The sequence below is a fragment of the Euprymna scolopes genome, chromosome 13 (genome assembly GCF_053919585.1).
Source record: "Euprymna scolopes isolate OS-2025 chromosome 13, ASM5391958v1, whole genome shotgun sequence".
NCBI lineage: Eukaryota > Metazoa > Mollusca > Cephalopoda > Sepiida > Sepiolidae > Euprymna > Euprymna scolopes.
In genome coordinates this window covers 98072367-98092953 of record NC_136494.1, presented here as the reverse complement: position 1 = coordinate 98092953, position 20587 = coordinate 98072367, and the positions used below count along the sequence as shown (strand labels likewise).

Here is a 20587-nt window from a genome sequence, read left to right as displayed (position 1 = left end):
AGCATAGTCCCAGAAATTGCCGAGGCAGTTTACGAAAAGGAAACAAATTAATCAACAAACTAAAAATGAAATAATAATAATAATTTAAATAATAAAAACAACAAAAATTAATGCATGATCTCCAAAAGAACAGTTAGTCCTAGAAATTGTAGAAACAGTTTACAAAAAGAAAACAAATCAACACTAACAAACTAAAAATGTAAAATAATAATACACGAATGCTATACCTGAACAATAATATATCTAAATAATTATAATCAGTTATTCAATCAAAAAAGGAAACAAGTTAATTAACGAACAAAAAAACAAAAACAATGTTAATGTTAATAAATGAAAAAAAATTGCAATAATTATGCGAGAGAATACTTTTCCGTTTTCCACTAAAGAAATTGAATTGCATGAGATGAAGTTGAAAGATTTAACTTCTGGTCTCCAACAATTTGCAGATATGCCTTTTGGAATGAGACTAAAAAAAACTTTATTTTAAAATAAGAAATTTTTTTTTTTTAGTTAATTATAGATACTAATAAAAAAAAAAAATGTAAATTTGGGGTGTTAAAATAATTCAATGAACAATGGAACAATTTCAATAAAAAAAAAAATTAAAAAAATTGATGTATTAAATTGAATAGGAAAAGTACCGTGGCTGTCATTTTTCTGGCCTATGTGTGAAGAATTATATTGCCTGGAAGAAGTTATTATCAAAGGCAGCAAAATACTGATACCTCAACAACTTTTTGCAGAGGTATTAGAATCCCTTCATTCCGCACCTAAAGGTGTAAATGGTACACTTGCAAATGCATAACAATGATTGTTCTGATGAGGTTTAAATGTTAATATCAGCAAACCATATTCCAGTGCCACACTTGCATCATTTTAGCCCAGGGAGCTGTTGATGTCATTGGCAAACCCAGAATTTACCTTCCAACAGGTAGTGGTTAACATTGTCAATATACAGGGTAGAAACTTTATGATGTATGTTGATCGATATACTGGATGGTAGAAGTGGTCTTAATGACATCAGGGAGGCCCAAAATTGTGTGCAAAGCCCTCAGAACGTGGTTCTATACTTATGGTGTGCTTGAAAAAATCCCTTTAAACAAAGGACAACGATTTGAGTTCCAGGAGTATGACTAATTTTTAAGAAACTGAGGTGTATGGAAATGTACCTCATCAGCCTATTACGCTCAAAGCAATAGTCATACAGAGTTAGCTGTAAAGACTATAAAACATATACTAGCTGACAACATGGACAGTTCTGGACGCCTGTGCCATGATCGGGCTGCTCAGGCATTACTAACCCATTGTAAACCCCCGTTCAAGACCTTAAAATCCTACAAGATAAATATCAAATGCAGAAACAATGGAAAGTAATAGATAAACTAAGGAAGTTGGCAGAACAAACATATAAACAACCAGTATTGGGAACTCCAAGTCAGAAACTTTGTCCAGTCTAAGAACTAAGATGGTAACTACCTATGTGGATTGACGAAGATGAGGAGGATTGTGGAGACACATGGGAATCGACAGTATCATGTGCAAGTAGATAGGGACAATCAAGTAACTGTGCAATCGTCAGATTCTCCATAAAATATACCCAGTTGTGGATAGCTCACATTATGCTTCACCAGGAACCTCAAATCCATCCACAAACCCTGAGTCCCTATAGGAACAACCCCTTGAGGAAGCAACGAAGGTCGAATGGCACATTAATATCAAGTTACCCAGTGAGCATAATGAAGAAGAATGGAAACTGATGATACAACAGGAAGATGTACACACTCGGTCAGTCCCCTACCATTAAAACAACCTTTATGTTGCAAAACATGAGTACCAAGAAACTCATCACAAATGCACAGAAAATCACACGTTTTCTGGTGCATGCAAAGAAAACCACAATTCATCCTGTAGTCACGAGAAGGAAGAGGCATGTCTATGTAAAAGAGTCCTCTGCTCCTGATAACAGGAAGTAACCATGGTGTTATCTCTCCTGAAATAACTAGGGAGTGATCTCTCCTGATAACTAGGAAATGATCTCCCCTTATATATATATATATATATATATATATATATATATATATATATATATATATATATATATATATATATATAAAATCTTATTTATAGTATTCTGAATTGTATTGGATTTATACAATTGATAATTTGGTAACCGTTCATATACCAATAAATTTTAAGTCAGAATAAGATGACTTAAATGGTAAGCTTCAAAATTACCATCTTTGTAATTGAGCATTCATTCATTTTAATAAAATCAAGACATCAAAGAATGGATTGATAGTAACGAACGATGAAATACACTATTTGTTGCTATCAATCCATTCTTTGATGTCTTGATTTTGTTAAAACAATATATATATATATATATATATATATATATATATATATATATATATAGGACAGATGAGGGTGGCCATTTGCTTTTCATGTGGATCTTTTCAACAAGTTGGAAGGACAGATTTTCCTACCTTACAAACAAAACATAAAATAATGACCTATTTCCTAACAAGAAAGCATTATTGATCAACCAATTGAGACCACAAACATAGGATAGAATGAGATTTTGGAAATAGAAACGTATGCTTACTCATTCTTTATCTAATAGTTAAATGCATCATAGAATGTGGATTTGGCATGCCAGGTTCGAGTTCTACCACAGTTACTGAATCACTTTTACTAAAATATTTGGGAAAGGTATGAGTTCATATCTAGCTATGGATCAAATAGTAGAGTAGATTAGACTCTGAAGCCTTGCTTGTGCAACTAATCTTGGAGAATGAAAATTCCGAAATATCACCAATCTTTCTCTGCTTATCCTGACAGTGTTTCAAGTCATACTGAACTGTTCCTTTATACTGGACTCAAGAAATGACTGTGTAACTGTTGCAATATTTTTTGTCATCATTTTATTAGGTATGGTTACAAAGATTTAGACGATTATATTTATAATAGCCAGGAGTAGTAAAAATGAACGAATCTGACACCAGAATCACTGTATAAAATATACTGAAATTGTTTAAATAAGATATGTATTATATACGTTTGAAGCCAAAACAATGCATTGTTACAAAATAAACAGATATTTATTTTGTGTGAAATTTGTGTTAAAGTTCATAAATATATTTCGAAGGAAACCTTCATCTTCAGTATTTTTTTTCCTTTTTTTTTTGCTATGTTGTTGTTGGAGCAGAGAATTTACCGTTTGTTGTTTCTACGGTAGTTTTTTTTGTAGTCTCAAACGTATATAGTACGTATCTTATTTAATTCAAATTCAACCAGCGCTTCTAAGGAACAAAATGTTAACGTGAAATTTAAAAATTTTTTAGTCACAGCTTTTTCCACTGCTGATCCTAACTGGATTAAAATACTAACCATTCTTTACCTGGAATTCTTTACAATTCTCTGACTGGACTGATACTGTTATTTTACATTTAATATTCCCAATTAGATAATTTTCTTTTTTCTATGATAGATTTATTTATTTTGTGATCAATTTTTGGATCAGTTTTCGATTACGCTCTCCTTTCATTATAGACTCAATGTGCAGACCATCTGTACAGGGGCTTTCCGTTGCCTATCGAGAGTAAAAGGAGAAAAAGCATGATAACCAAGGCGTTCTGTATTATACAATGGCATATTATATTATGGAATGGCGTTTTATATTTTCTACATTATAAAACATTCTACATGACGTTCTATATCATAAAACGCTAAGGAGATAATTGTTTAGACAAATATGGTTTCCAACCTTCAGGAGATTACTAAGAATTTATTTTTATTAAATTAAATAAGTTAGGGGAGGGAGCAATAATGTATTATCTCTATATAAATAAAATGAACTCATTTTTTCCCGTCTGATTTTGACCTTAATAGGATTAAAAATCAAGATATTTCATGCAAATATAATATGCACAAACGGCAGAACAATATCTGAGGTGTTTTATAGGCTTATTATTTCTGAAATTCCTCGATAATCTTAGATTTCTATACTTTTTCTGCTGAGAAGTCACGGCCAAAATCGGTTAAGATCAATGGAAGTGGTAAAATATTTTCTCTCTAATAAATTCCTCCTCCCCCTGCCACCACTTAACACCGTTTGGGGATCGTTCACAAGGAACAGTTGAGAAGAGAACACCGGTTTGGCTTCGTAGTTCTTTCATGTGAAGTTATTTAAAATCACTAAACTAAGCTGCAGTGCTCTGTGGCGTAGTGGTTAGCGTGCTGGACAATTCACATTATATTTTCACGTTTACGCCGACCTACCGTAGTCGTTTTTTTTTTTTTTTTTTTTTTTTTTTTTTCCTAAACAACTGGAATGGACTTTTCTTGGTGGCCGAACTGTTAACGTTGCAGATTTTTTTTTTTGTTTTTTTTTTCACACTTTATTTTCCTACTTTTACTCATGACTCCGGGTTTGATCCTTCCTACTTACCTACCATAACATTTTTTAAAACTTCCCCCCCGTCCTGGAAACAAACACTCGGGCAACGCCGGGTACCCCCGCTAGTATATATATATTCTATAGTTTTTTGGGGGTTTTTTCAATATTTGGTGATACAGCATTAATCAACGTGTTTCAAATAGTGAGTGTTGATCTGTGTTTTTGATTTTCGAATTTGTTGAGTGTGCATTTGTGGTTTTTTTTTTTGTTTTTTTTTTCAGGTGCTGCCACGTCTTTCGGAATTGGATTTGTAAAGGTCAATTGGAGCAAATATGGGGAATTGCTGCTCTTCTCTGTAAACCTCATCATTGGTGGTCTAATGTTATGGATGAGTTTTACAAACAGCATTTGGATTGCGTATGGTTGCTATTTAATCATCAGAATTATTTTCCAAACTGTTTTGACAATTGCAACGTAAGAATAAAATAAATATTTTTTTATTCTATCCTTTAACTGCCTATGTACATATAAAGTTAGGTATATATATATATATATGACAAAAAGTCTATATTCCAAATTCAAGATGTTGTCCATCTTACTGTTTATTTCTATAAGCATGTTAAATTGTTCAATTCTTGACAGTACCTATTTCATAGTGCAGAAGCATTCATGTAATTATTATGTCAAGTTTTGAGTTTATTCCACTCTTACTCCTCAGAAGAATCGAAACACATCAACTTTAAAAGAAAATAAAGGAATATGGACATGGTTACAAAATCCAAAAGTCGGAAGAGAAGTTCCTATTCTTCTGATGAGTAAGGGCAATATATTGACATAATAATTACATGAATGATTCTGCGCTATGCTGTCAAGAATTGAGCATTTTAACATCTGAAAGAAAAGATAAGATGGACAACATCTTGAAATTTGGAATATAAACTTTTTGTCATTTATTTGTATATGCTCTGTAGTTACATCGAGCTTCATAAATTAAAGGATTGATATAAATAAAAGGTGAAATATAATTGAATAAGCATATTTTTCCCAAAGGGCGAATGAACTCTTTTTCTGGGTCAACAGCCAACTAGCACCGTGTATATTTGTGTGTGTGTGTATATGTGTATTGGGGTGGAGAGGGCTCCCGTAAGCCGTGGTGAAGGCAACCTTTCTAGGAGAAGCAAATCTCTGATTTAAAAAACCATAAAGCGGAAGACCAGTACCCGCATTAAGCTGGTCTGCAGTTTAATTTGTTGCTGGCTATCTTGCTCTTGCTTATTGCTGGATCTCAACATTTTGAACCAAGAGAGAGACTTAGCTGTCGTACAAAGCTAAGACTCTGTAACATCATCTTTGTATAGATACTCCCTCAGGTATTTGGGCTCATGGATTTTAAATGTCTGAGGGAGTGGCACTCGTCTGACAAGACGTTGCAATCATCATATATATATATATGTATATATTGTATTTTGTGTACAGAAAGCTGTTAAATGAGACAAGTCATTGATAACGTCTGTTTCAAGCCCGATAATTAGGACCGTTTAAGATATCCATATCAAGCTCTCTTCAGCCAATACTCATCAGATGAGTATTGGCTGAAGAGAGCTTGATATGGATATCTTAAACGGTTCTAATTATCGGGCTTGAAACAGACGGTACCATTTAACTTGTCTCATTTAACGGCTTTCTGTACACAAAATATAAATATGCTCTTATTTTCGGATTTTCCTTTTAATTGAGCACTCTGTTGGATTTCTTTTTCCAAAAAAAAAAACTAATCATATATATATATATATATATATTAAGGGTATACTGATTAATCTTCAGGTAATTGGTAATTGGCCTAATTGGCCACTTTGCCAATTGATCGGTAATCGGCTAATTTGCTGATTAATCAGCTGATTAATTACTTTTCTCTTTCCTATTAAATGTAAATCAAGTGATTCATCAAATAGTATTGACACATTAATATAGTAACTGCTAATTTAACTTAACATTTAATTAAATGTCTTGCCACTATTAGTTTTTTACCTTTAAAATTACAAAGTACAATTTCCAATTCTTAAATGAATATAATTGAACAATTAGATGAGAAAAAAGAAATTACAAACCAACTACAAAGTACAAATTGTAATTCTTTAAGTGAATAACTATAAGCTGAAGTTTTGCACCTGCTACTGTTTTACTTCCTCTTCTAATCTTGCTGTCTTGCTTCTCTGCTCTCATTGTCTCCTCAGTATTTAAAGTTGCATACTTTTAAGTTGTAATGTAGAAACATTGGAGTTTCTTTATTCTCAGGACACAGCCTGTTCCTCATAGGTTCATATACATTACCAACTGTACTAAAAAACCTCTCACTCTCCACAGATGAAGGTGGTGTGCTTAAATATTTTGAAGACAGTTTACTCAGAAGTGATAAGGTCTCCTCTCTTTCACTCTTGTCAGTAGTTGTAAAGCTACATAATGTTTAAGTTCTTTTGTGCACATAAGGGATTTACTCCTTTTGAGTTTAGATTGTGATTCTTGTATTTCTGTTGTAGTTACAGTCTTCAGGTTTAACTCAGCTACTACCTACTCTGTTTTTATTTGTTTCTATAGGCTTATTCGAAGCTTATTCATCAAACAGGTTTGAAAGAGATGCAGTTTTACTTTCATTTTGATCTTCTTGACCCTCAACTTTCACAGCTTGAAGAAGTGTGTCCTGCTGATTCTACTTCATTATCATCAGTAGAAAGTAGAAGATGTAGAATCCAATTCTTAGTGTTTTTCATGTCATTCTTTTGAAATTTAAATTTGAATCTTGGATCTAGGAAAGTAGGCACAAAGTTACAAAATTCCCACTGTTTACTATGCTAAAATCACAATGACTAATGTATACCTATTAACCCTTATCCTTGAGTGGCCTCTGGGCCTTGATAAGTGGTGACACCCATGTAGAAAAAAAAAAAAAAGTTTTTATCATTTAGATAGGATAAAAAATTAAGCAATGTAAAATAAAAGAAACATATATATTCATCCACACAGCTGTTTTATGTCTCTTCAGTGTGGCTAGAAACGTGTATGTGTGCTTCAAACTGATTTAAAATCTGGTCATTTATTAGCAGTTGAGAGCCATGGCCACAAACAAAATGAGAGAAAATTATCTGCACTGGTACAAATATGTACCATTGGGGATTTGCATAATCCCCCCCCCCCCTGAACAATAAATGGAAAAGAAATACACTACAAAAATAAGGTCAAATAAACTTTTGTTCATTTACATTAAAAGAACAGAAATTACTTTTTTTTGTGCGGAGAGGAAGAAAGTAAGGAATTGAGAGTGTGAGAAGAAAAGAAATAGACAACATGTTGTGGGCGAGATGAGAGAAAGGCAGAAATTTAAAATAGCACTTTTTCAGGTAGTGGAGATATTCTGTCCTTGTCTATTAAATGTCTGAGGAAATTAACCTCTGGTTGGCTGAAAATGCATTTCTCTGTTTATTTTTAGATCATAATGTGACAGTCTTTAGAAGGTTTGCTCCAAGTGTTGTCTGTGCTTATCAAGGTTTCTGCTGGCGATTAGAGCATCATCCACATATGCAAATATGAATGGCAGACCTCTAAAAACTTTTCTAAAAACTTTGTCTATTAGCTTTGAAAGGTTTGACAGGTGTTCCTAAGCCCAAAAGGCACCCATACGAATTCGTAAAGGCTAAATGATGTGGTCAGTGCAGTTTTATGAACTTGGTAATACACCTTTATGAGATCCAAGTTGAAAAATATTGTGGCACCTTGCAATCCGATGGCAAAATCATGGATATGTGGGATAGGATATCTCTCCGGGACTGTTTTCACATTTAATCTTCTAAAATTGCCACAAGGGTGCATGTTGTAGCGTTCGACTTTTGCACCTTGTGGAAAGGGGAAGACCAAGCACCTTTTGAGGGTCAGATGATCCCTTGATGTAGCATATGTTGAAATTCGTCTTTTGCAGTCTTGTATTTATCCAATTTCAATTGTCTGACGATGGTGTCCAGTTGTTTTGATGTACTGCTTGGTATTATGCTTTATGATGTCTGTGTTTTTAAATGGCTGGGAGAGTTGTGGATATTTTTGTAGTAGCTGGAGATTGTACGTCTCCTGATGTACGTGTACATGATGTAAGCTGATTCCAGTAGATTGGTATCTCGAGATGATTCCTCTTACCGAAATCTTGGTTTGATTGTTAGTGTGTGATTAGTCATGCCCACAGACAGGTTGAATCAGGCTAAAAAGTCTGCTCCTAATATTGGTTTTGTTATGCTGGTTATGGTAAAATTCCACAAAAAATTCCATTACATGCTGAGATTAATATTTAATCGTAAGTTGGTATTTTGGTACTGTCAGCTGCTTGTAGGTGATAAGACTGTGGCATAGTAGTCTTCTGATTTTGTGTTGGTGGTGTCATGCTTATTTCAGCTCCAGTGTCTATTAAAATATTATATCCATGAATTTTGTCGCAGATGTAAAATAGACGACCTTTTGTCAAAAATCCAGCTACAGTCGTTGTCTCTACTGGCTGGAATGTCCATGTTGTCAAAAGAACAAGGGTGTATACAGTGTTATGCCTTAGTACCGAACGTTCTGTGATAATAACAGTATTTGCTTGTTTTATCATGATTACCTCTGCTAAAACTTCATTTTCTACAGCGTGGTCATTTATTATGGGAGTACCGACGGTCTGCTTGTAGTAAGTCTTGTAGTTGTTTTGGCAGTTTTTCTACAATACACTTGAGTTCGTTCAGTTCCTCCTCTCTTTTTTGGGCTGGTTGTAGTTGAATAGTGTTTACCCCGTGGCTTCTAAGACTTTTATGAATCTAGTCTGCTTTGTCAGCTAGTTTTCCAGTCTTTTTCTCCTCCATCATGGATGCGAGGATTTGTGTAGTTGTAGTGGGTAATTTGTCCAGCCATAAACTCCGCATAATATATATTTTTTTTTTTTTTTACACGGTGGTCACCACTTATCAAGGCCTGGAAGCCACTCAGGGATAAGGGTTATTGCAAGTACAAATATTCTTGGACAACCAGCAAGGTTTGCGTGTACCATAGTAGTTGCAACAGGGTATGGTGTCCTAATTCAACCAGAGTGAAAAGGTTGCACAGCATTATTTCATTAGAGACCCTGATCAGTTTTAAAATCGCTTCTTTGAGCCTTTCGTATAGGTTGCCATTCAGAACATTTTCAAGTAAATCTGTTACTTCCTCGATGATGTCTACTGGCAGTTTTTCTACTAAGAAACAATACCACGTTTACTGGAAGGTGATTCATTTCGCATCGAATAATGTCTGCATTTGAACAAACCAGGACTTGATGTTAGTCGAGTTAAAAGCTGGGATATTCAATGATAGTGTGGCTAGAGAGGTTTCTGAAGGTTGTGATTCTATTTTCTTCTTTTTCGTTTGCTTTTTCTTTTAATTATATAAATGTTCAAAGTCGGCTCACTAATTTGTTGGGGATATACATTATTCCCCCAAATAATAAATGAAAAAGAAATACACTACAAAAATAATGTAAAATAAAATTTTGTTTATTTACATTAAAAGGACAGAAATTACTTTTATTGTGTGCAAATGTAGCAGTCTGTACAAAAAGGAAGAGAAGAAGAAAGTAAGGAATTGAGAGTGTGAGAGGAAAAGAAATACATGACATGTTGCAGGCGAGATACAAAAAAAAAAAAGAGAGTCAAGCAGTCTTCCTTGGTACGTGATGCAGCCTGTTGTGTATGCTACTGTATTCGCTCTGCATACATACTATCCACATCCTCTCTCTCTGTTTGCTGAAAGAAGTTCTTTGTGGCCTTTTTATATTTTTGTAAAAGGCTTCAGAAACTGACAGAAACAAGCTTTTTTTATTGAGCCCTGATTGGTCAAAAATTCATATTTTTGGTGAGGAGAGGGTCTTTTTCTATGTTGGTGCTTTTTCAAAAGTTCTGCTTTTTAACCCCAAGGCGTTTGGTGTGGGTGAATGCGGTAATGCCCACATAAATGAATTTTTAGAAACACCCGTGTGTGAATAAATTTTAATATGTGTGTGTATGTGATTTGGAAAGATAAAATAAGAAACAGCACAGTACTATGCATAATCAATAATATCATCAAAAAAACTGGATTCTAGGTGGAGGCCTCTGGAAAAAAGGTTGAGATGTTAATCAAAACAAATGTGCTTGGATACCTTACACCAATATCTCAAGATGGCCAGACTTCCTCTGACCAAGCCTCTGACCATGTATGTTGGAGCAAGTAATCCAATGGGGATCCCATTCGGTTAGGATAAATACAAAAAACTGATGGCGTGTGGATAAAGAAGTAATTTTGAAGTCAAATATAAAAATGAAGATTCATGTTTTGTCAATTTGATAGTGAGGAAAAAACAAAAAAAAAAAAAACAGGAGTAATTCAAATAGTTTTCAAAAACAAGAAGTGAAATGCATAATGTTTTTTTTTTAACGTGAGAAGATAAAAAGGAAGATGGGTAATATTTACTTTTGTGTGGAATTTGACTTTCTTTTTCTTTTTTTTTTACTGACTTCCCACTTTGGAGTTGGAAACTACATACAGCCATTGGTCTCCTCTATGAGCCGTGAAGTTCAAGATCTACTTAACTGTAGTTTGACCTGTTTCTCAGCACTTGCCATTAACGAAGCAAGAAGACTTTAAGTAATAAAAACAACGATATTACATTAAATTTTAGACTTGATCATATTATGAAAAAATAGAGAAACGTCTGTATTAATATGGACATGTATTGTGCGCAAATAGCAATATCATCACGAAAATTGGAAAAGTCTGAGAGAAAGGCCGAAACAAAGGTGGTTGGATACCTTACACCAAAAGATGGCCAGACTTCATTCCAACCAAACCTCTGATTGTGGAGAGAGACATTCAATCCAGACCCTGCTAGATGGGATAAATGCAGAAGAAATTAATGATAAATCTTTTTTTTTTTTTTTTTAAGTAATTCCCATGTATATTTTGAATTTTTTTAGTTTAGGATGATAATTTGGATTATTTGGACAACTATTCTCGTCTTTCATATTATTCTCACAACTTTGGTTCTTGTCCAAAATTCCTCCTATCTTAAAAAATAAAAATAAAGAAAAATCTGTATGATGTACGTACCCGTGATGTAATGAAAATATCCTATTCCAAAAATGATATAAATTGATCAAGTAGTTTTATTTTTAAATCAGAAAATCAAATTTTACGAAGTAATGGAAGAGTAGCTGTCTTGTCCACCATTTTGAAAACAATCTAAAAAAAAAAAAAAAAAACAAAGGAAAAAAATAAATCAATAATGCAAACTTGTGAGATTTTCCATTAATCGCTTAAAAATGATTTTCTTTATAAAAATAAAACTACTTGATTAATTTACATAATTTTTGGAATCTAATATTTTGGTTTCCTCATGGATACATGCATCATACAGATTATTCTTGGTCTTTTGGTTAGGAGCAAAGTGTAGTATCTTTTTTGATACTACACTTTACCTTTTTTGTGTTCGATCATTGGAGGAAGAAATCCTTCTAGACTAAGGCAATTTTTATTTTTTTTTACTATCCAGAGTACTCCTTTTTGGGAAGCTGGATTTGCTCCACATTAAAAACAGACCTTGTATCTTACTCTGCCGTTGTGGGGGAGGCAAGTAAATAGGAACATCATACAGATTTTTCTTTATTTTTGTTCTTTTTTTAATGTAGGGAAAATTCTGGACAAAAACACAGCATTTTAGCCAAGGTAGGAAGTTATAATGGCCGAGACGTTGAGAGAATAACATCCCAAATAAAACAGATTCTGATGTAGTGTAAAGTCTGTTTCAGTCCCATGTAATAATGAAGTTTATTTTATTCTTTTGGTTTCAGCTATCAAGTTGCTGTTCATCTAAGCAGTCGCTGTTATGGTTTAGTTTTTGGTTTGAATACGTTTATGGCTTTGTTACTTGAAACAATCATGACGGTAATTGTTGTTGATAAACACGGGCTGAATCTTGACGTCAGAACACAAGTGAGTTTCTGGGGTTTTAACATATTTTATTCCATTATCAATTTGTTTGTTTTGTGCAGCTGTTTACTTTGCCTAGGATCAAGTCTAAAAGTACAATAAAAATACTATAGTTCTTGTGGCAGAGTGAACTGTAATGTAAATAAGGTGTAGATGATTGAAATGTACGAAGATCCAAACAGAAAATTATATGTTATAAGTATTGGAAAATGTGGGAAAAAAAAACATGCATGCTGAATAAAAGAGATAAAACATGTTTAACGAACACAATATAATTATATACTAGCAGGAGTCGTTCCTCAGCGTTGCCTGAGGTGAGATAAAAAGATGGTAATCTATGTACTGATTTGCACTTGCTTTATATGTGTATTACTTTTGGTTAAAAGTTATTGCCCATGAGTAATTGTTCATTTAAAAAGTTAAGTTCTTGTATATAAAATTTTCAAGAAGAAAGCAATGAGAAGTGTATGTTTGTTTTCTGTCAGTGTATATATACATCTGATAAAGGATTAGCTATTGTGTGTGTGTGTGTGTGTGTGTGATAGATTGTTGGTATGACTTTAGTAAGCATTATGAGTGTGTTCCTTCTCAATATATGTATGCTTGACAGAGTGTATGAGTGACTTTAATAGACATTGTATGTATGTGGCCTTTGTTACTGTGTGTATGTGTATAAAAAGGTGTGTGAGTGTGTATAGTGGACATTGTGTGTGCATAGCCTTTGTGTGTGCAGTTGACAATGTGAGAGGATAAGATATTGTGTGTGTGTGTGTGTGTGTGTGTGTGTGTGTGTTGCCTTTGTTTTTTTTTTTTTTTTTTGTTTTTTTAAATTTTCAGTAATATTTCTTACTATCATTTCAACCCGGCGTTGCCCGGGTGTTTGGAGGTGTCTGTTAGGCAAAAAAAAAAAAAAGTGGTAGTAGAAAGGCAGGCTCGAACCCGTATTGCGAAGGAGGAAAAGAACGGGGAAAAAACCTGACGTCTATGCTGTTACGACCACCGCCAAACCGGAAGTGACATTTTTTAAAATTAAGGCTAGACAATCGAAAGGGGATGATGACTTTCAAAAATATCGAAGAAAAAAGCGACCCCCCCCCTGTAGGAACGTTCCCAGTTGAAGGTGAAGATATTAATGTTTTTAGTCAATTTTTCGAGATTTGTCGTCTGAAAGGTCGGACTTCAAAACGATACTGATCTTGGTAAAATCCGTCGCCTCTGTCAAAAGTTTTAGACAGACTTGCAAACATACATACATACATACATACATTTATATATTGGTAACTAAAAATTTTCGACCCAAACCGGTGAAAAAGCTTGCCCTATCTCTGAATACCTTTTATGTCAAATTTCAAATGTTTAGACAAGAAATTGTCTGAGTAATTTGGTAGAGACCGCACTGGTCAATTTTTTTTAAACTTTGATCCCTATTATAACCCCTTAACATTTATTGTTTTGGGCTCAAATCAAGTTATTAAGTTAGATCCATGTCCAAGGAACCTATATCTAAAATGTCAAGTGTTTAGACCCAAAATTCTCGGAGGAGTTTGGTAGAGTTCTCAAAGGTCAAATCGTTGAACTTTGACCCCTTAACAGCCAAATTTCTGGCTGAAAACCGATCACAAAGATTTTCCCAAATCTCAGTATCCTGTATATCAAATTTCGAGTCTGTAGACTTAAAATTGACAAAGTTATTGCATAGGGAAATGTACACACACAGACACACAGATACACAGACACGTTCACTGTTATAGATATATAGATAGATAAACACAAAATAAGTACCCCCCCCATAACAAATAAAAATATTTTCATTTGTTGCTACACATTATTTGACAAAAAGAAAATACTTATTCATTAAACTCACCATAGGTTGATTCTTTTTTATTATTGTTGTTGTTATTATTATGATTGTATTTCCATTTTTCTTCATTGAATAATTATTGAAACAGTTTATCCAAATTATAAGATCTGGCAATACAGTAACACATTTTTTTGTTGTTTTACAGTTTGCTGTCTATGGTGGATATTTTGGTGTTCTGTCCTTACCATTTCTAGTGAAATTCTTCTACAACTGCTTTCGTAAAAAGAATGAACTCCAGCTGAAATCTGTTAATGTCCTGGAAGAACCGAGTAAATGAACCCGTGTTAATTTCTACATTTTGAGCAATTATTGTTTGTGTCCATCCAGATATCCTGAAAATCTTCCATTATGATTCAAATTTAAAATCAACCATTATCCTTTAATTTTTTTGACATTTTTATATCAGTGATATCTCATCTCTGTGTATATATATATATATATATATATATATATATATATATATATATAAAATGGAAATAAGCAAAAAGACAAACTAATTTAAACAAAAAGAAATCAACACACAGTCATGATTTGATTCAATTTTTTTACCTCAGATTGGACTTTATCAAGAATGCATGATAAATTAACAGAGTTAATAATTATACATTTGGTGCCGTGTTAGAAATAAGAAATTCAAATCAGAGGTAGCTAGGTAGAAGAGAGTGTAAGGGTGTTAGAAGAATGCAGGGTAGATGATAGGTGCTTCTTTGTATATATATATATATATATATATGAATGAAAATGTTTATTCTTTATAATAAATTGGTGTGGCTTTAATGAATAGTGTTTCAAGGAGTGCATCGAACACTACATTTAATAAGAAATCTAATAATGTGCATAAATGTTAAAAATTATATATAAATGATCCTCTGAGGTAGCATGACTACCCCCTACTATGTAAATAATATTTAAATTATTGATGGGACAATTCCAATATTTTCCCCAAATTCCAATACAATTACAGATTTTGATCCAAATTCCTAATTCTGACATAATTATTGATTCGTTTCTTTTCAAATTTCTAAATATTTACTTATAGAGTTGTTTTTGTCTTAATTTTTGGTTTACCATAAAAACATGTGCCATTTTTTCCACTGCTATTTTTACCTAAATTTGTTATTATGATCTACAATTTTTAGTTTTACTGATAGTTTAAAAATCAATAAATATTGATCATTTTTTTTTTTATCATTAGTACCAGAAAATGGAAAAGAAAGAAAAGAAAAATTAAAATAATCGTTTTTTGGAATCATAAATTATGCTAAGATTTTGGTACCGATTCTGATATCCTAAAAAGTCCTGATTTTTTTGATTCTCAATTGCAATGATTTGTCCTAATACTAATTCAAACCGTATTCAAATTATGCTAATTATATGTCCCGGAAAGTGATATATTTGTTTAAAGTAGGTGAATTGTCTTGACTACAGTAATTGAGTAATAACATCTGGTAATAATTAACAGCTATTCAGAGTCATAGACAGTAATATGCTTAAGCTTTAGGTTTTTGGCATATCTTTCAAAGTGTCTCCCAGGCTCTTCTGTATTTATGGCTTACTCAGCCAATCATATTTTCATGAGGAGGAACCCGAATGTATTCACATTCATTACATCAGTTAATTATAAAAATTTTAACAAATCCCCATCATCTAATGTAGGAGTGACGTCACATATAGGCACAAATTTTTGGTTCATAACTATTACCTCACTTTCACTAATACCTTTGAGAAATTCATACAATCTCAATACAGGTATTACTAGATCAGGCTGTTTGAAGATACCATCTTCCTGATAATGCACCAAATGTTGATATTATTGTTTTTTTTTCTTTTTCCCATTACAAAAGTCAATCATGTTCTGCAAATCCAAAAACAAAAACAACAATTTTCTTTCATAAAACAACTAAACCAAACATCATGAATAAATATTTGAAGATATAAAGAATTTGAAGCATAAGACTTTTCATCAGCACAGCTGAATTTTACATTAAATAACCCCAAAAAGGTTGATATGCTATAAAACAAAAAACTGAATCAAGCACTATGAATATTTGAAGATATAAAAACGTGAATCATAAAATCTTTTATCAAAATGACCAGACTTGGAATTAAATAATCTCCAAAAAGAGTTGATATATCATAAAGCAAAACAACCAAACCAAGCAATAAGTCTGGTTGGTAATTGTACGACCTTTGCTTCGAATGTCGATCTTGAGACTAAAAGAAAGTCTTTTAATGAGGACAACACTACAAAATGAACCCTTTTCTCACCATAAACATTTACTCATATAAATTCTATTTTAACTCACTTTTTTTTCCATAGCAATATAAAAGAGAAAAAAAAAATGCATTGAAAATATTTGGGGATCTGAACTCTTACAGTTTATGGAGAGTCTAAGGAGATCCTTATATTATGAACCTATTATAGAGCATGTATTATACAAAATATAAATGAAAAAAAATTTTTTTTTTTTGGTTTTTAGACATTTTCAAAGCAATATATTTTTTTAAATGTGTAAAGATAATATATTTTTAAAATCGATAAAAGTTGAAATAATATAATATTTTTTTATGGATTTAGAAATTGTAGATTTTGATCGATTTAATCTGCTGTGTCATTGTTATAGTATTCTTGAGACTTGGATGCAAAATCCTTTTTGTGCATTTTACACCCTAGCAACACAGAGTTGCCTTGCTAGCTTTGATTTATATATTTGACAGACTTTTGTTTTTCTTTAATGTATGGAAGGACAAAATTGCAATAATTAAAAAGTAAATTGAAACATGAAATAGTAAAAGAAAAAAAAACCCATCTAATTCAACCACATGATTATTATATTTTCCTGATGGATGAATTGTTGATTATCCATTGCATTATTTTTGACAGACAGATACGACATGCCGTGCTCCCTTATAAACTGTTATTAGATCAAAATAAAAGACTATCTGATCATTATCAATTAAACACCAAACGTTTCATTTATAATGTATGTTTTTTTATTAATTACTTGTTAAATTTTTAAAGGGAATTCAGTTTTCTATGTAAAGTCAAACACATAAATGCTAATGGGGAATCATTGCTCCCATCACAAGTGTGATGCTCTCATATGGGAGTGTGTATATTTATAGAATATTATTATCCATGAACAGGTGTTTTGCCATGTACAGTTCATCAGCATGGCTACACACACATATTCATATCCTTGGACATGTGCTTCATCGTTTTATGACTATTAACTGTAGCTAAACCTAGCGAGATTTGAAACTTTTGGTTTCCCAGAGACTAAAGCCAAATTACCAAAGTCCTTGATTTATAATCTACAAGAACTAATATTTATTATTTTCTTTAAATACTATACATTACTGTATTTGTTGAAGACACCAGGATTTAATCTGTAGTTATACTAGATTCAGGAGAAAATCTGACATTTTTATTTTTGGCAGAAAGATTTGTTGCCTGTGCTGGATGTTAATCATTCCAAAATGTGTGTTGGATTCTCAAATTTAGACCGTAATAGTATTTGCATTCTACAAATAATATTTGATTCTGTCTAGCAACTTTGTCTTTTTTAACTTCCAGCTTGTTCTTTACAATACCAAAAAAGTTTTTTGCTTTAGTTTCTTTGGGAAAAAAAATACTTATTCTGGCTAGGAAGATTGTTACAATGGCGACATTTTTAAATAATGACTTAAAAAGCTGTATCCACATATTTATATTGAAAAAGAAAAATCTAGATAATTAGATATTTTTCCTCTGCCTGATAAACAGTTAACTTTTTTAATAAATATTAAACTATTCTAACGTAAAAAAAGATTTTGAAACAAAAATATTTGCATCATTTTAGTGGTTTATAACAAACAGCATGATGTTCAATTTGTAAATTTAAATTCTAACAGATACTTCAAAAGAACTTTTTCCATGTTCACGATTCTTCTGACATTCCACATGTCATTAAGTTCTGTGTATAAAAAGCTGTTTCATCACATGATTCCATGACACTAAACGAACCAGTAATACCTGGTAGGTAGACCTGATCAGATTTTGCCAATTTCCTCTATCAATCATTTGGCGCTGGCCAAGCTCCATGTCGTTTGACTTTAGTAATATAACAAATGGTTTTGTATCCACAGACAAGCAACAACCTTGGCTCAATGACGACACGTGTGCATAAAAGTTTATATGCCGTTCGTATAAACTCTCTCTTTCTCTCTCTCTCACACATACGTATAAAAGTAACTATTTTTTACAAGGAAATCACCACTTATCAAGGCCTGAAAGCCACTTGAAGATAAAGGTTAATAAATGTAAGGTGGTATTGTAGTAATCGTTAATGGTGTACATTGGGTAGAATTTGGATTATTTAAGGAGACATCCCAACAAGAACTTGTTTATATTGGACTTGAAAGCTACCATGTTGTAATTGGCTAGGAAGCAGGTCAGTGGAACAGTATTCCACAGGCGGGCAGTTCTAGGAAAGAAGCTTTGTTCATAGAATCTATGTTGAGATTTAGGTACAAATCGAGAGTGGGGGAAATTGTTGATAGTGGTTGTAACTAGTATAGTGTTTTTTGTGAAAGTTTTGCAGCGGGGGGGGGGGGGGCTTAGAGCTCGGACGTCAGACTCTGATATTCACTATGACTGTTCTTCTCTTTTTAAATAATAATAACAATAATAATAATAATAATAAAACAAACTGGTGTAGTATTAGGCTATGTCAACTTCCCAACTGCATATATATCCTGATCATAGGAAGATGATATACAGCGCCTAGCATTTCCAAATGGTCACCCATCAAATACTGACCAGACTTAATGTTGTTTAACTTTTGTGGTCTAATGAGAACTGGTGTGTCAAAACGATTATAACATATTTCCATCACATCAGGCAGACCTTACCACAAAAAGAAAAGGATTTTCCTAATTATAAAAAAGATAATACTTTTACTAATATGAAACAAAAACCTTGTCTTTGATGAAGGCTATTTTATCCGAAAAATTAAGACTAAGGTTTTAAACAATAAGAATAAAAATTTAATAAAAAATATTTGCATTTTATGCAGGGTTCAAAATGGTATTTTGCTCAATTTTCAAATTTAAGTACTAACAGATGTCTCAAAAGAATTTTTCCTATTTTAATTAAATTATTTATTTCTTGCAATTAATTGTATACTATAATAATAAATAAAATTTTTCATATTCTTTCTTTCATTTTCTTTCCATTTAATAATACAAACGGTTGATTATTCATCCTGCTTCATAAGCAATTTCCTATGATATAAATTTTCAGTTATAATATATCTTTCTGTGATGATCAGAAGAAATGCCTCCTTTGGAGTGATATGTTTTGCAGGTTTTGGCACTATTGATCCATTTCCTATTTATCATCATGCAGTCCAGTTGAGCATTATGTCCATCTGGATATGTGAATGTCCATAGATTTCCTTCTCTCTTTTGGAAACTAGTGTCGACACAAATCAGATCATTTTCTATTAGAACGTGTTCCATGTGTTTCCCGTTTCTATTTGATGTTCGATGATATGCAAATTTTTGGTGTTGGTTCCTACCTAACTGTGCATTGAAGTCGCCATCAACAATAAGTATATTATGCTTTGGAATAGATTTGATGAGAGATGAAAGGTCATCGTAAAAAAACTTCTTGTTCTTCTGGAGTATTGGTTGGGCTGTAGCATGATACAATGCTTGGAGTACGATTCCCATTGAAGGTTATGGCGATTGCCGGGAGCTGGTGTCTTGTTGAAGTAGGAAGTGGGAAATACAGAAATAAAGATTGCTGAACTCACACAAGAATTGGAGAAAATTATGTATATTAAATTGAAAATATTACAAAGAAAAGGTTCTTGCAAAACTAATTGTGTTTGCGGCTTTAGAAGTCCAATAAAAAGTTCTTTATCGTCCAAAAGTCTTGGACGGCTCCCTGAAAAAGTTCAATCAAAATTCGGCGGCAAATTTAGGAGAGATTTTCCATAGTTGTCTATAGGCCGACGATTGATTCAAAAAGAGGGCGAATCTGTTTTTCCAGAATTCTGCTTATATTAAATGTTTGTTGATTGGCCAAGGAGCTTCATCCTAGCCAATCAAAATAGGGCTTTCAGAAAGGAGAAGTGGTCGATATAATTAGTTTGAACAAAGGGAGGTAACTACTTTTTTTTTATAAGGTTGCCACAATAACATGTGACGTTATCTTTTCGATATTGTAAAATGATTTCATGGCATGAAAGTTCAACAAAATTTCCATTCGTTGTGTCGACCTTGACCTTTTCCATTCAACATCCCACGCCATAGACACCATTGATCCA

The 20587-nt window shown here is 32.7% G+C and overlaps 1 protein-coding gene across 4 annotated transcripts in view; it reads left to right on the top strand.

Annotated features, from left to right (window-relative positions):
• Positions 1-19471, top strand: part of LOC145292102 (thiamine transporter 2-like) — a 136616-nt gene extending 117145 nt beyond the window's left edge. For all 4 annotated transcript variants that reach the window (XM_080138189.1, XM_080138190.1, XM_080138188.1 and 1 more), the window contains 3 exons: positions 4681-4873; positions 12274-12415; positions 14419-19471. In XM_080138189.1, the coding sequence (XP_079994315.1) occupies positions 4681-4873; positions 12274-12415; positions 14419-14550 (467 nt within the window). In that variant the 3' untranslated portion in view covers positions 14551-19471. The remainder of the gene's footprint in view (positions 1-4680; positions 4874-12273; positions 12416-14418) is intronic.
• The last annotated feature ends 1116 nt before the right edge of the window (positions 19472-20587 follow it).